The sequence below is a fragment of the Gavialis gangeticus genome, unplaced genomic scaffold (genome assembly GCF_001723915.1).
Source record: "Gavialis gangeticus isolate Ggan-Ray unplaced genomic scaffold, GavGan_comp1, whole genome shotgun sequence".
NCBI lineage: Eukaryota > Metazoa > Chordata > Crocodylia > Gavialidae > Gavialis > Gavialis gangeticus.
In genome coordinates, this window is record NW_017729024.1 from 117,143,293 (window position 1) to 117,160,498 (window position 17,206).

Here is a 17,206-nt window from a genome sequence, read left to right on the forward strand (position 1 = left end):
TGCAAAGTTTGAATCAGTTCAGGCTCAGGCTTTTTGATTGTCTGTCCCTAGCCTTAATCTACACAAATTGTAAAAGGTTAGCAGGAAAACGTTGCCTTTGCGATATAGAGTGTATGCTATGTGGCTGTGTATTTTTGAAAACTGCTGAATGCTTTATTAAATACAGGAAACCAGAGCTACAACAATGCTTACTTGCTACCTCCACTAGAAGAATATGCATGCCTTTGTTAAGTGAAGTTATGCATTTGCAGATCTCAGTCTTTATTTTATCAGGACAGGAAAGCGTTTGTAAGTGGAATGTCTGTCTTGCTGGATAGCGTTAGCATCATATATGGAAAGAGATGAGTACTTGGTTTGCTATTGCTTTTTGATTTAGGGTGAAAAGCCAGCTACTTCTGGATCAATAAGTACTTTGTTCTTTAACTCCTTTAGCATGTTGAGATGTGAACCAGAAGAATGGAGGAGACATAATGCTAGCAAAAAAGAATTGCAGTGCTGGCAAATCCACTGATAGGCCGTGTGTTACTAGGTTCACAAAAAGTGTAATATACATCTGTAGATTTTGTACTGATTTTCTTCTGCTTTAAGAAAATGCACTAGCAACAATCCAGCTATCATTGCAAGTAGTAGTTCTGATTGTATCATCACTTCATGTTGTCACATTTGTAAAACTCAACCATATGGCAGTTTATTCAGGGAGAGATTTTCAAAGGCACTGAGATGCTGGAATTGCACTGAAAGGTGACCAGATTTGGATGCCAGTTTCCTTTAGGCTTCTTTGAAAATGTCATCCTGAAGTTATGCAATAGATTCTACTTTATCACATATGGGTTATTTGCATATTTTGGTTATTTCCATACTTTTCTATAGAACAAAAACATTTGCTATCAATATGAATACATTTAATCTGCATATTTGCATATCAGCTCTTAGCATATTGTGGTTCCTTGCATTCTCCAAAACTATAAAAAAGGAATGCAAAGATTGTTTAATCAAATATTGCCAAGTTTGAGCAACATGTAGACGTAAGTTTTTTTTTACCTCACAACAGATAATTTAGTATAACGTTTCAAATTATGAAACATTTTTGTAATCTGGAAATGATTACATATGGCTTCTTGTTTTACATTAATAAGCAGTTTTCATTTTTTAAATCTAGTTAACATGTTTATAGTTAACAACCATATAGGTGATATTGGATCATGTATTCTCTGGTTTGTCTAAGAGAAAGGGAACTATTTTGTTAGATGTGGGATTTTCTTATTTATTATACACATGCACATGGTCAAGTACAAGAACACTGTGGAGCATAAGATGTGATTGAACAGCAGTTGCCATATTTTTTCTTATTTATTCCCCACAGAGTCTTTGAGAACTGACAAAAAATGTGCACAGTGCCATGTTATGATAGGGAATTACACTACCCATTTCCATTATTTTTTCTTGTTCTCTTTGTTTATAGAATCTGCTTATTTGCATAATTTTGTTGGGAAAAGGGCTATGCAAATAACAGAAATCTACTATACTAATTCCAACAGTATTTGCCAACTAAAACATGTATGTGTTAAGTCCATTTTCCCTGCACAACTTTTTAAAACAAGAATACACAGGCCTCACCCAAACCCAGAAATGCTCTTTTTTTTGTTATGTAGCAAAAAAGATATAAAAATCTTGGTCTCAAAGGTATTATGCATTTGAAACTGGCAAAACCATGCAGATAGAATGCCTCATCCAGGAGAATACAGGCAAATTGGACAGAGTCCACAGGACAGCAACAAGAATGCTGAGAGATTTAGAAAACATGAGGAAAGGCAGAAAAAATTGTGTTTGTTTAGTACAGAAAAAAAAAAGACTGGGAAGTGAGTTGTCGTGATAACTGTCCTCCAATATGTAAAAGTTATTTGTTATATAGTGGTTGTTGATCAGCTGTTCTTCACATCAATTAAAGGCAGACCAGGAACTTTATTTGCAACTTTATTTGCATCAGACCAATTTTATTTGCATCAAATAAGATTTAGGTGACGTTTTTTAAAAAGAACTTCTAGTTATCAGGATATTAATGAAACTGGTTACTTAAGGACTTTGTGGAATCTCCCTCATTGGAGGTTTTCAAGACTAGATTAGACAAACAACTTTTAAGGATTGTTTAAGTATTTTGATCCTGTCTTCATATGCAGTGGAATGGAATTGAGAATGATCTTTCAAGGTCCTTTCTAGCCCTACATTTTTATGATTATTTGCTCTGGGTAAAGATCCTAATTCTCAGTTGGAGTAGCAGACTTTTTTCCACAGCTTTTGTCTCCCCAGAACTTTATTTTAGCTACTTGCAGTCCTTATTTTTTTCCTTTTCTGAGGGGACTTTTTGGAGCTGGGGGAAGGGAGAGATTGAAAACTAAGACATACAGGTCTTCACCATATATAATGTTCCTGCTATCCTGGAAAGAAAGGTTATACATGATGAATGTAGCCATTTTCACTATGAGCTAAAATCACCGGCTTCCACTTAAAATAGACTTTTATGTTTCTTTTTCATGCACATATTAAGACTAATTCCTAATCTATGACAGCACTGTGCCCTGTTACTTACGTGTAGCATGTTCTTCATAAAGATATCAAGGTTAGACAGGTCAGTCACTCCATTTTCCTTCATTGTTCCTGCATCTGTCAGCACACAGAAAAGCAGTGTCAGCACCCAATTGTGATGGGAAATATACAGATAGTTTAGTATGGCCATATTTTTTGTTTGTTGAATCTGGGGAATATGCTGCAGTAAGAGAAAGATCCTTCTCGATGTAGAAGTTCCACAGTTTCTGAGCTTTGTCATTTGGTCCCATCTTGTGTATTTGTGTAACATATGATGACTATGTTGTTTGTCTTTGTAATTGGGTAGGCATGTTAATCAGGCTTCTGGACAGCTATGTGGGTTTCATAGGAAGCCACTGAGACAGCCTAAATTCACAATCCTGTGGTTGAGAGAGCTTTATCCATGAGCTAACAAGTATTATAGAAAGGGCAGATAACCTAGTTTAACAGAAATTTTCATCCAAAATTCAGAACAAGTCCAAAATGAACCTTGTTGATATCACACCATGGCATGGGCATCCAAATCATGGATCATTTCAGGAACAAGGTGCCCACGTGGGTTAGGAGGAGTGAGCAGAATCCAAGCACAGACCAGGTCAGGAGACCAGGAGGCCGGTGAGAGATGCCAAGTCAAGAAGCCAGAGGGTTAGCCAGTTGAGTAGCCAGGAGACAAAGCAGACAGTTGGATCTAAGCAAAAGCCATGTTCAGAAGCAGAAGGGCTCAGGCAGAGCAAAGAGTCATCCGGTAAGCCAAGTCAAGAAGCTAGGAAAGAAAAACAGGGTGCAGGCAGAGACACAAGCCATAGGGAACAGCAAGGCAATTTGGGCTCTGGTATAAACCCTGTTGCCCTGACACTTCTTCTGTGTCAGGTGTTTATATGGAGAGGCTGAGAGGTCAGCTGACCCTGACCAGCCACTCCAGTGGCATGGAGTGGGCAGATGTCTAGGCCCAGATGGAGGTTTGTGGCTGGCTTGCTTGGCCTGAAGGGCCAGACTAGTGAGCAGCTATGTTAGGCAAGCCAGGGCCTCAGGTTCAAGGCCATGGCCTGACAATTGGAGACTCCCCAGGAATCTTTAACACCACCTCCCTGTTTAAGACAGCAACTCCCCACAGATAAAGCACATTGGTCACATAATAGTTGCCTTTAAATTGTGCTCCTGTAAAAGAGATATCAAGGATCCACTTCACTAGATTAAGGGCTTCATCAGACACTAGAAGTTGCAGGGAGAAAGCATACACTAAACAATAAGAGCATGGACCAAAAGATGCCTTTTCTTCATTCACTTAAGGCTTTTCCCAAATCATTTGGATCATTTTGCTGCCCTTAGTTGTCCCACCCTCACTCTGAAAAGGAAGGAACTGCAGACCTACCAATCAACATTTTATGGGGTCAAATTGGCAGTGGCCCAGTGGTTTATTTCACCTTCCTATACCACTGCAGAAGAACAGTTATTCTGGCAGTCTGGATAGGCTTTAGCAGCAATATATTGAGCTAAAAATTAATATCAGTCGCTTGTGGAAAATTTACTTTAAACTTGTAAACTATATCCAGTGTAGATGAAAGGTCAAGCAACCAGCACCCAGAGAGATTTAGGGACTCTATATGCCTGTGACAGAAGGGGAGACACAATATCTTTGAAGACTTTGGGTTCCTACTTTGTTGCTCTTCCACCTTCTCAGAGAAGAAGGGTGGGAGGACTCCAAAAACTAAGTTCTTTTGAGGCTTTTGATTCAATATTTTGAATCCTATAGCTAGGCCAAAGTGATTCCCTGCAGTGGACCCATTTAAAGGCCTTGGACATTATGTTAATAAAATACTAGCCCAGTCTTATCTGTCTTTGTTCATTCTCCTGAGTGTCCTGATCAGTGTTTTGAGCCTGTCACCAAGTATCAGAATGATAGAAAAGTATTTTATTCTTGGGGCTTCATTATAATATACATAATCACCTTAAGAATCTTTTACAGCAGAGGTGCTTTACCCTGAACCCACAGGCCAGTTCCAACTTACAGCACCATGCTGTTCAGACTATAGAACTTAGATCAGGCACACATAGTGCTGTGAGGCTGGATTCCAGCACCTGGGGCCAAGTGGAGGCAGTGCAGGGACCCAATCCCAGAATGCGGGGCTGGACAGAGATGGCATGGGGCCTGATTCTGGTATGTGGGGATGGCATGGGGCCTAATTAAGGGCTTGGTACAGCCATGGGGCCCAATCCTGGCATACAGGGTTTGTTCCAGCCCACGGACCAGTCCTTACCACGCACCTGGTATTAGTAGTCCTGTTGTAGTCTGTGAAACTATGTATGGAGCAAAAAGCCATTCAGTTTGATGAACTGTACCATAATGTGGCTCTTGGAAAGCCTCAAACAAAATAGCTATCAGTCTGATCCTTAAAACTAGATATATCACAGTGGATCAATAAGACACTGTCTTCACTGCTCTCATAGTAATTTAGAAGAGGGACTCTTAGCATGAATGCAGAGAAAAACTTTTGAGCATCTGCAGATTGTGACGGGGGTAAGAAAGAGAATCATATTCAAAAGACTTAGTAGGCATCTATTTAAACTAGTCTTTGGCTTATTCCATTGAAAGGAAGAGATTAGAACAGATTTCTGGATTTCCTTTGAGTTATTAGTTTGGGACCCTCCTCCCACCCCCCATCTTGGCAACTGGTACCTTCTGGGTCTGAGGGGCACCCAGGGTCCCCCTCTGACTAATTGCTGAGCCAATGGGGGGTGGGGCCCATGCGCTCAGCGCTGGACCCAAAAGTGGACCCAACATTTCAGTGTTCATGAGCCGCACCTGGTACCTCAAGGTATGTAGAAAAAACATTTAAAGCTGTACCTATGGCCAAATCACTGATTCTCCAAATCAACATTGAATCTTAAGATTTAGATTTGGCTGAATCTAATAGAATTGAACACGGCCCGTTTTGCACACCCCTATTATCAGTTATCTTCCAGTATTAACAATTAGCATCACTAATCACATCTCAGCTACTTTCTTTTTTAACTACACATTTAATGGGGCTTGACATTCAAACTTGATTGGGGGCTAATATGTTATAAATTGGTTTTTCTTTATGCTAATTTGAATTTTGTTTAAGTGCTATTTTTTAACTTCTACTTAAAGATAGTATTAACAGGACCTTAACTGTGCCGCCAGAAAGCCTAGTTTTATATCTCCAATTTTGCTAATCCAAAAAATTTAGGCAGTTTGAATAAACTTCAGCAGTATTTAACTGAACCAAACAAGGTTACCCATACACATCCCTTGCAACTGTAATGAATGGGAAAGAGACATCTGAACACCCAGCCTTGGAAAATTAAACCCAGTAAACTATCTTAAACTGAGTGCCCAAAAAAGAAAGCATCTAAAGCCATGATTTAATCACCTGATTCAATCAGTTATTTAATAAAAGCACTAAAAAAGCCTCACTAAAGCACTCGATCTTTACAGATGCCAGGTGAGCTGAGTTGAAGTAATGCACTGCCTTTTATATTCATATGTGGGGCTTGGTGCAGGGGCACACCAAGTTTAAAGTAAAGCACCATTTAAAAATGTTTTTTTACCTCTGCAAGCACCCCTGTGATGTTTTTAAATAAAATCTTAGCCTGTATTTATTTTGTTAGCTTAATCTTACAGTTTTTAGATGGTGAAGTGTCAAAAGGCTACAGTCAAGTACTTTTTTTCAAATAAATTCTCACCATATTTTTTTCCTTTTCTGAATAGAAAACTTAAAATCTCAAAATGATGATGACCGTTGTATCATATCACCATATCAGAAACTAGGGTTGCTTTCTGTGAGTTGGAAATCTTCCTTGGATAAGTCCGATCCTCTGAGATTAAGGTGTTGTTATAGTATAAGTTATCTTCAAAATAATAGCTTTTAGGAGATGTGAGATGCTAACGGGCGTTATAAACTATTGAGGTGGCCCTTTAGTTATGAGTTACAGGAGATTTTTCAGGACTTCTCAGACAATCAGCTCAACTTGTGCTTCTTATAATTAGTATTATTATTATGCCATATTGCAGGAAAATAGCTTCTTTCTGAACAATAACTTTTCTTCAGTTGCTGAACAACTTTGTAGAGATTTCTAATATGAAGAAAACTGATTCAAAGACCTTTTTTACGAACTGTTATTATTCAGAATATAGATATCATCTGCTGTTCTTGCAGGGAGGGACATATTGTCCAGATTTGCCAGATTTGTTCATTCTTGAACTTCATTTTGTCCTTAAAGTCTTTGGTGGGCTGCAATAGCTGACTTATATGTTAAGAATACCCCAAAGGAGTTTTTCGGGCTGACTGGTAGAACTTTGTACTGGAAAATTGTTTCTCTACCCTTGAATGTCAGGATTTTTTGTGTGTGCATGCTTCTGTGGTAATATTCCTTCTTCAGCTCCGGTGATGCAAAACAGTGCCTTCTCTGGTGTCAGTGATTTCTTGAAGTGTGAACATGCAAATATTTTTCTATACCATATGCAGATAGTTAAACTCTCAGCTCTGAAATAGTCTCCAGCTTCTCATGGAAAATAACCCATTCTCTGTTCTGTTGTATAGCTTTCTTTTCAATGAATGCTTATAGTTCCATAGAGAACAAGGATTTGGCATCTTTATATGAAATAACCCAAAAAAGAGTGAGTGTCTGTGTGCATGTGTATTCAAGTTATAAGAGTATGTATTTTATGAGCTTTCTGTGGCTTGTATCACATACAATTATGAGCTTACCTATAAATTCATTAATCTTTTGAACTGGTGCCAGTGAATGTCATGTATGATCTGACTGGCCACAATTGTAGTAACATGATAATCCATCATCCCAAGGTTATGAAGGTAGACCTGTTAATTGTCAAGGTTGTTACTGACTGTATTTTAAATACAGAAAATGAAATGCCTTTGAAGTACAATTGTATGTTCTCTCTGGCTTGTGTCTATTCTTTATTTAAAATTTTTGTCTTCAGTGGCAAGGGTGGAGGGTGGTATGGTTGTAACCCTTTCCTTTATGTGGGGCAGGACATTCTAGTTTGATATATGTGGTTATCTATCATCACTTCAGGAAAAAAATAACTTGGAAACAACCACGGTTAAAACACTCCTGGGAGAGTTTCTCCCAGGCTAAGTACAGACAGTCAAAAAGCCCAAGGCTGAATTGATTCAGTCTTTGCAGGTCAGTCTAAGATGCAGAGATTAAACTGAGGAACAACTGGACAGACTTTCATTTTTTATTCAGGAAATGCACCCACATGCCTACAGCGGCTCAGGCCAGAAGTTGGAGGGTGCTAGAGCACAGCTTTCTGGCATTATTGCCATCATAGCCTGTGTGTTTGCTTCCTCTTCCTGCTGCTCCCACGGTCTCTGGGATTTGCAGTCCAGAATCACAGAAACAGGACTCTGCAGGGTTGCTCATCACTTCTACTTCCTGCTTTCAGGTGCCTCTGGTATATGTAGTCCACAGTCACAGCCAGAAGTTTAGCTGGGCACGGCAGCTCTATTCAGGGGAAGTGGGATTTAACCCCTGCCCCCCAGACCCCAGATGAGGTTTACCTGGGTGTGGGGCATTCCCTGCCTCCCCCGCAACCCTTCTCTGCTGGAGCAGACAGCACAGCCCAGCTCAGGGCTGGACAGCATGCTGGGGGACTCAAATTTAACTTAAACCAGGAAGGGGTCTGGGACAGAAGTTTCATAAAGCAGGTTGACCCAAAACAGTTAAGTCTGTTACTATGTTCAACCAGGTTTATCTTAAAACAATTTCAGCCATTTTGAAACTGGCTTATGTGCACTGAATTTGTGTTCTGTTACAGGTTTAAGCCAGTTTCTGATCACTTAAACTGGTTTAAGCATTACTTTTGTCTCTAGCTCTCAGAGTGAATGTCTGAACATGCTGCTTCTCTCAGATGAGATCATCATCATCCGTAATCCTCCTCCTCCCTCTCCATTTCTCCCACCTGTGAAGCAGTGTGTTGCGTACTGAAATCTGCTGCTCCATCAGGGAGCAGAACATGCCCCCTTCACAATCCCTACATTGTGCTGCAGGGAAACTCAGGCTAGCCATGCAGTCTGGGTCAACCCCAGGTTCGCCATATGCACTGTTGCCATCTGTTGCCAGGCAGACTAAGGGAGCCTGCAGAGCATACACAGGGCTCCTCCTGGCTTTACAGTGTCCGCACTGTAAGCTCTCCACTCTTGAGGGCCTCAGCATTTAAATGTCTGTTCACACAGCTTGGGGAAAAAATTCTTTATCAGGAGACAAAACCTTGGAGAATCCTCTCAGATTATTAGACTATGTGTACCCAGCCTCAGGCACAGTCAAGATAAAATAAAGTTAAGGTAAAAGTAACAAACAACATTTTCAAAACTGCCTAATGATTTTTGTGTCATCTTGATTTGTATTAAAGAGACTAGCTTATCAGAGATTGATGAACATGTACCCATTGGAAATCAGGCCTCTTTCATACATCCTAAGTTGGACACTAAAAACCACTACTCAGTTTGGAAAATCTTGGCCAAAACATTTAATAGAGGTTCCCTATCAGCAAAATAGCCACTAGACAGTTGAGATATACTATTTAATTCTCTTGTGCTAGTGAAGTCCAACCAAAACACCTTGTTCTGATCTCTCTTAGAGAGAAATCAGAAACATAAATTGCTGGGAGTCTTGGGAATTTAAGTTTTATGATGAAAGAGCAGGAAAGGCTGAGCATTAGGTGAGGGCACATCTTTGAAAAAGACTTCTTAAACTGAGGCAAATAGAAAATCTGACCACTTGATGTAGTGCCATCAGCTTACAGTTCATGTGATTTTTTTCCCAAATTCTGAACTTAAATCCATTTTGTTTCTTATGAGAATCAATATTTGTAGTCAGCAGCTCCCCTTTTCACATAACATATACACTGAACTGGAAGTTGCATTCATTCCTGAAAAGGCAATGTCACTCCAGCGGCGGGTCTCAGGAGCAGCCAGCTCTCATAGGAAATATGTTAGAATGGCTTTTAAAGTTGTTTTTTTTAATACACATACAGAGAAAAGAAAAAGAATAATTTTCATGAGAGTTAATTTGAAGCAATTTCTGCAGGCTTCTAAAGTCTAAGTGCATTATTACCATTAACTCATTGCATTTCCAACATCGCTCTAATTGTCTGAGGTAGAAATTGATTAGCAAATGTTAAGGAGCTATATATGTACTTGGGGAGGAAAGGCATTAAAGAAGCATTACCAATTTGTTCAGGTCCCAAAATATTTTTTCCTTAAGGAAAGGTAGATGTCATGCTAAATCTTTAAATTAATGAGACAAAGTAAAAAATACTTTTCTGACTTCAAAAAGCTGTTCCTCTTGAATATGCTGAACTGAACATGAACTATCTTTCTCCCTCCAAGCCGTTTTCAAAGTTGTTGTTATCAAGTATTACCACTGCTAAACTGGCTGCTTCTCAAGCATACTTGCTGGAAACTGGCACTGTTTCTGTGGAAACATAATTTGCGCTGAAAACTGTTAGCAAAGCTAAAAGGAAGTATGTATGTATTTATGTGTATGCGTGTATGCACATGCATATTCGTGTGTGTTTTATGCGAAAGGTTGTACTAGGTTTACTTATATTTCTAAATGGCAATTTTTAAGAATTATTTGGGTTCTTACAAAAAAAAAAACAGGTAGTAATACATCTGTGTTTGGCTTGCTCAGAACTCAAACAACAGGTTTAGCAATTTAAGTGTTTTTAAAATATAAAAACACGTGGCATTCTCCAGAAGCTAGGTGGGACTTTCAAGTACATGATTTGCAAAAACTGAGCTAACAATGTTAACCTGTACAAGCTGGCAGAATTTTCAGTTGATTAAGATACCTGCATTTTGCTAACTAAATTGGAAAAGCACCTTTTTACCTACTCTCCACAAAACCTGTGTAACTTCCTCCCAGACTAGGACTCGGCATAGGATATTCATGAGATACTGCCAATACTCATTCTCCCAATAGTTCAGAAAATGGAAGAAAGAAATAATTACATAATTCCTTTTCATAAAAAAATAATGCATGCTATGTTGGCTGGGCAAAATGGTGGATCTGGCCAGTAACCAAACTTCATTTCCCAGCAGCCCTTGCATGCATTGCTATGGCCAGTTTCCATGGAGAACCCAGCAGCGGCAACACCATAACAGCCCAGGGCCGGGGTCTGTATGGGGACCGGCCCCAGCAACACTGGCAGGCTGCACTGCTGGGTGGGAAGCTGCTCTACAGCCTGGGTTGAGATCTTGCAATAGTGACAGTGTGGCCCAGAGCCAGGGCAAAGCCACAATCCGGTGCCTGCATGACCCTGCCCGGAGCATGCTGGGAGTGGTTTGCAGCTCTTCCTCAACTCCAGACTATACTGTCAGTGCTGCAAGATCCCAGCCCAGACCCTGGAGCAGCAACCCACCCAGCCATGTGCCCTGCCAGCGCTGCTGGGACTGCTTTTCATGGAAACCTTGGCCCCCAAGCTGTCAAGGCCCTGATACTGCTTGGGTCTCCATGGAAACTAGCTGCAGTGATGTTGGCAGGGGCTGCTGGGAAATGGAGTCTGCCGCAGGTCCAATGTGGCCCATGGACCAGCCTTCACCTGCCGTTGCATTATGTGCTTATTCTTCTTTACTTGTTCTTCTTGTTTTAAGAACACAAAAATAATTAAATTGCTTTAGTATTTTAGTATTTTATTTTTGTTTCCATCCTACCTGCATGATTTCCTTTCAATATAATGTTTTTTTCCTCTAATGAATGTTTTCCCCAGCTTTTATTGTTAGAGGTTTTCCCTGTTCTTCATTCAGATGACTGGATGGTTTGTGAACCATTAATGATCTGCAGTGTCCTTCCTGGTTATCCTCAAAATGAAATATATTTTGAATGACCAAGTTACATAGGGTTGGGGAGTTTGGAAAAGGTGCTGAATCTTTCTCAGACTAAAGGAATTCAGAGTAAAAAAAGATGAACACTAGACTCCAAAACTTGTACATAGTCTCAGCTTCTCATATCTGGATGCTCACCCCTTCTCTCAACAAATACCAGCACCTAGGGTTAACACATGTGGCAGATCATGTTCTTCTTGGGATTACAGTGCAGTGGTTTCTTTTTTTTTTTTCTCCAGGTCTCTTAAGACATGTTCCAACTCCCATTGAATTTGATGGGAGACTTTTCATTGAAGCTGCAACATAACTATAGTGACCAGTAAAAACATGCTTTGAATATATATTGTGTATTTTGACTGATTCCAACTATAAACTATTTCTATTTTGTATGTAAAGCCAATTGGTAAGAATTTATTTCAGAAAACTATGCCTCAAATTCACATATTATTCATTAAAAAAGAAGTATTTCAATAATTTAAGCTTCATATTATTTTTAGCCTACCCCTGTAATTGTTTTAAAGGATCAGAAACTCTTTTTCCATTCAGCAGAGATCTTAGATGATATTTTTAACCATCATTCAGAAAAGATGATAAACACACACTTGTACTGTGCATCTGTTTTATATAGTGTTTCAGCTTCTTAATATTCTTGTAAATAAGCAATGTTTTGAAATAGAGATTACTTTAGATGAAATGTCTTCTGTCTTTTAAAATTTGGATGAATTGTTTCTGTCAATCCATGTATTTCAAATGCCTTTGAATTCAGTGTCCTGATATGTTTCATAACACTAAAATGAGAAGGAAATTATATTTTCCTTTAACACATTTCATAGTAGCTGGTGTTATTTTATTTCATGTATGCACTAACTAAAAGTTGTTCTTTACCAAAGAAATCCAATTTTTCCCAGTTCTGCATTTTTATATGAGTAAAATATGGTTTACATTAATATTAGAACACCTATTTTTATGCATTGGGACTAACGTAAAACTTTCTGGGCAGATCAGTATGATGGCGAGATTTAAAAACCCAAATTGGCAATCATCACTTTGATTAAAATGTTCTTGATCAAATAAAAAAGTCATTGAATACTTAGGTCAGATCACTAGCTCATGAGAAGTGGGATGGCTCTATAGATTTTAACAGAGCGATATTTAGGGTATGGATGACAGGTAAAATTTAAATATGTAAGTGGGGGGCCTGGACTTTGCCACAGAGCAGCTGACGTGGTATCTGTCTGTCTGCAGTTATACAGTGTGTGGCAGCTAAATTGGGGCAGCTTATTGCAAATGGAAAAGGGCTAACTTACCCCAGATACAGTGTTTTTCTCCTTCAGGTTAAGAGAAGGCAGTCAGACAGTTCCCAGGAGTCAGCTCTTCTCCAGTCAGCACCTCTCCCATTAACTTATTTTTCCATAACCTGATTGACAGCTGATTACCAGCTGATCTGCCTCAATGAATTTAAAGGGAACCATTATAGGAGAAGCATAATACAACCAGAGGAGCTATTCATGTGGGCCAAAAAAGAAATGCAGATGATCTGGCCTCTTATAATAAATGGATGTGTGTGTGTGTGCGCACGCGTACATTTGTTTATTTGTTTGTTTTAAATATTAATATATTTAAAACAAATAAATTACATGCTTTTTTATTGCAGGTGAAATGTGATCAGTATTGGCCAAGCAGAGGAACAGAGACATATGGACTAATCCAAGTGACTCTACTAGACACTGTTGAATTGGCAACTTACTGCGTTCGAACATTTGCACTTTACAAGGTACATGTTTTATTTTTACACTTAGGCTGCTTTTGAGAAATCAAATTGCTTCAGGATTTACTTAAATCTTGATCCAACTGGCACCACTGAAGAATGAAACAATCCTTCTGTTATCACAGTACATCTTCTCCCAGGTTTATCAGTTAATATAGAACTCTTACTCTAAAAAAAGTTTTCATTGAATGAAGAATTAGCTCAAGCACTGGCAGTTGTGGCAGTGCCATGTTATGAAGTGTAACAGAATCTTCCATGTTCTTTGAGGCTTGAAACCAGCAATTTAGAATATATGTCATATTTTTTCTAGTGGGAACAGGCCAATTTCCCTCTGTTCCTAACTAGGGTTCCCAGGCTTCTTCTCGCTGCCTCCAGCTCTGCTATCATTTTGTTCAATAGTGATGCTATTATATAGGTCACCCATTGTTTCATTAAAGGCATTTTTATTTCATAGAATGGTTCGAGTGAGAAAAGAGAAGTGAGGCAGTTCCAGTTCACTGCCTGGCCTGACCATGGAGTTCCAGAACATCCTACACCATTCCTAGCTTTCTTACGACGAGTCAAAACCTGTAACCCTCCAGATGCTGGACCTATGGTTGTGCACTGCAGGTAGGCACAGACTTTTCCTCAAAACATCTCAAAATTTGAGCATGACATTGTTTAATGATTACTGCTTTGAAACTTATGAATAAACCCCTTCTCTGCCTTTGGGATTTCTCCTACTTAAGGATTCCATCCTGCCTGTACCTTGAAAGAGATTAGCTTCGATAATCTAGAGGGTCATTTATGTCTCTGATTAATATGGTTGTAAAACTGAAATGTTGGCTATTTGACATTTATTGCACAGTAACATGGTTCTGGACAAGTAAATAATAGCAAACTAGGAGCTTCAGCCTGAATTGCCAAAATATATGGACGCAGAGGATTTTTGGTTTGTGTCATGAATGCTTATTTTGGGATACATGGAGTCTGCCTGTGAAACATGCGGTCTATTAGCAGAGAAGATTATCAGAGTTCTATTAGGAGAGTTCTGCAGCTAACATCAAGGCAGATTCTGGAGCCAGGACAGGGCAAAAAACCAGTAATGTCTTATGTTCACTCTTGGTTTAAGACCCTGTAGGTTAGAGAAATTGTGTTCTGATATTTTTTGAGTACTAAAATAACCAACTTCCTGTGGTTTTTATATTGCACATTAAAACAAGTAGCATAGAATTTAGGGAAGATAAAAAGGAACTACTATTAAAAGTAAATGAAACTTCAGTTCCAAAATCAAGTTTAGTTCTCCACTTTAAAACTGGGAGAGGATGGAATTGCAGAGGAAGTATTTAGGGAATTCATTCAGTTCTGCTCCTGAGGAGTGTGTGTCTCATATCTGTATTTAGTGAACCTCTCTGGTCAGAGTAAGAGCAGCATTAATAAACTGCCTAGGGACTAGGATCTAATTCTTCTTAGCCAGAAGGCTATAGTTATCATGACGTGAAATAAGTTGAGGATTCATTGGTCTTTGAAAAGCCAGAGGAGAGAAAAAAACATTAAGAGCCTGGTTCAGATTGGTTTCTGACAATGAAATGGTCCTACCTACATTCCAGCAATATGAATGCAGTGTTTTATTTTGTTTAATAGCTTTTCAGTGTAGGTGCTGAACATCTTTGTGCATGAGGCCATAGGAGTCTCAAGTTTGACATCTTAAAATTGAAACTCAAAAAATCTGAATAATCATATGCACATTGAAGCACCTGCTTTAAGAAACTCTAAAGAAGCCATAAGGGGCAATCATTTTATACCAAGGTACAAGATCAGAGTCCATTTCTACCATCTAAGTACCTCAAAGCTGCTGAACCCTCTTTAAAACCCACAGAGCTTTCCTGTGCTCATTAACTTTGGAGATATGGTTTTCAGGGAGGACATTTGCAGAATCAGTTACAGATGAAGGGATAAAAAATTGCCTCATAATAAGAGATTAAACCTTGCACCACTCTTGGGAAGTAGATAAATCAGTATAATTATCTGATTTTTTACAAATAAGGATTATGCAACAGCCAGATCTAAGAAACAACTTAACTACCTACAGTGGAACTGATCAGAATTTAGGAGTGTAAGTAGTTTGAGTTTAGGAGTTAGCAGTTCATAAAAACCTTAGCTAAAAACGTAGGTACTATATAGGGGGGTTATGCACATACTCCGGGAGTGGGGAAGGGGTGCTTTAATTAGAGCAGATTCAAGTGCCACTCTAATTAAAGCACCCAGAGCATCATGTGTATCAGTGTCTCCTCACTGAAAAATGGCAGGGGGAGTGCTTAAACTAAAGCTCATTGAATTAGCTTTAATTAAAGTGCCCCCACCGCCATTTTTCAGCATGGGGATGTTGTTACGAGTGACGCTAGAGTCTGCCGGAGCATGGTAATTACTACACTTCAGCAGACTCTATTAATCAATGTGTTGATTACAGCATGTTGGATCAGCCTTGATGCACATATGTCCATAGGCACTTAAAGTTTTGCCAGTAAAATTACTTTGGTGTTTTCAGTTACCATGCATGCCCATAGCCGCCCCTACTTTGGCTGAACCAGAGATCTCTCACCTGAGCCCATTTGGGATACACAAACTAAGCATCCCCACATCCATGAGTGACTGGTGCCTCCTGAATCAGGGTCTGGCACCAACAGCATCAGTGTTAGCCATTGGGGGGCACTGGCCCCCTTGGGGGGGGCACGTGCACCCCACTTACCCCCTATCGGTTGCTTATCCCCACATCTAAGCTACCTGGGTAGCCACAATCCAGTAGGTATGTCCCAAGCGCACATAACATGTGCCAACACCATTGAGTTCAGTACATAGTACAGCAGCCACAGCCACTATATTCAAAAGTGAAAGTTAAGAATGCTTACCTTCTACTATACAGTCTAGTATTTAGATTACTAGCCCAGGAAGTGAAGAACTGCATTTAAATCCACATCTCTCATCTCCCAGGTGCCTTCACCATACATCTATCAGCTAAGTTGCACTGGGGGTTCTCTTCACTCATCCTGTTGAGAATGGGCCACTTAACAGAAGGGAGTAGAAGCATCTTGGAGCCAGGCAGAGAGAGCAAGCAAAAGGGAGCATGACTGTAGCCCATGAGGCAGGCATCCCATTTGGAGGGGGAAGTCCTGGGTTCTAGATGCTACTTGCATTACTGTTTTGGTGTTTTATCCAACAGCTCTAATACAAAATTCATATGCAATACCTCGAGTACAGAGATTGAGGACTACAGGTAGGGACCTAAATCCAGAACAGAGATGGGATTTCAGACACAGGCCTCTATTTAGTGTTTGCTGGCTTATATATCCCTCCCATCTCCATAAGTATGCCAGGTGTTGTGAAACCTTTCTTAAGGCATGTCTACTAGGCCTGTGCAAAGCAGCTAGTATTTGCTTCAGATTCGGCGGATTCGGGGGACAGTGATTTGATTCAGTGATTCAAATCACTGTCCCAAATCGATTTCACCAAATCTGATCCAAGATTTGGCTGCTGCTGAATCTCTGAATCAAACAGGCCCCATCCCCCCTCCCCCTCTCTCAGAACCCGGCAATGGCTGCTCTGCCTGCCCTAGCTCCCAGCACTGTGAAAAAAGAAGCCCCAAGTCACCAGGTGCTGACAGGCAGGGGGCAATCCCTGTTTTCCCTTGCTGTGTGGAGGGCTCTACATGAGCCCTCCCAACCCCCCTGTCCCAGCCCCCCCATGTCTGCCCCACCTGCCCCAGCTCTGGCCCTTTAAGGAAAAAAAACCCCAGACTCACCAGTTCCTGCCCAGCAGGGGGCGAACCCTGCTGCTCTGTGCCATATGGCAGCTCTTCCATGAGTCCCCGAAGCCGCAAAACTGCTGCAGGAGCTGGTGAGCCCTGGAGTTTTTTTCATTTTTTTTTCTTAAAGGGCCGGAGCTAGAGTAAGCGGAGCGGCCATGGCGGGGGCAGGGACAGCGGGGGGGGGGGGTTGAAGGG

At 40.2% G+C, this 17,206-nt stretch overlaps 1 protein-coding gene across 1 annotated transcript in view; it reads left to right on the forward strand.

The window, feature by feature from the left end:
* Positions 1-17,206, forward strand: part of PTPRD (protein tyrosine phosphatase, receptor type D) — a 1,990,398-nt gene that overhangs the window by 1,919,725 nt on the left and 53,467 nt on the right. The window contains exons 34-35 of the mRNA XM_019517599.1: positions 13,114-13,233; positions 13,682-13,836. Of these exons, the coding sequence (XP_019373144.1) occupies positions 13,114-13,233; positions 13,682-13,836 (275 nt within the window). The remainder of the gene's footprint in view (positions 1-13,113; positions 13,234-13,681; positions 13,837-17,206) is intronic.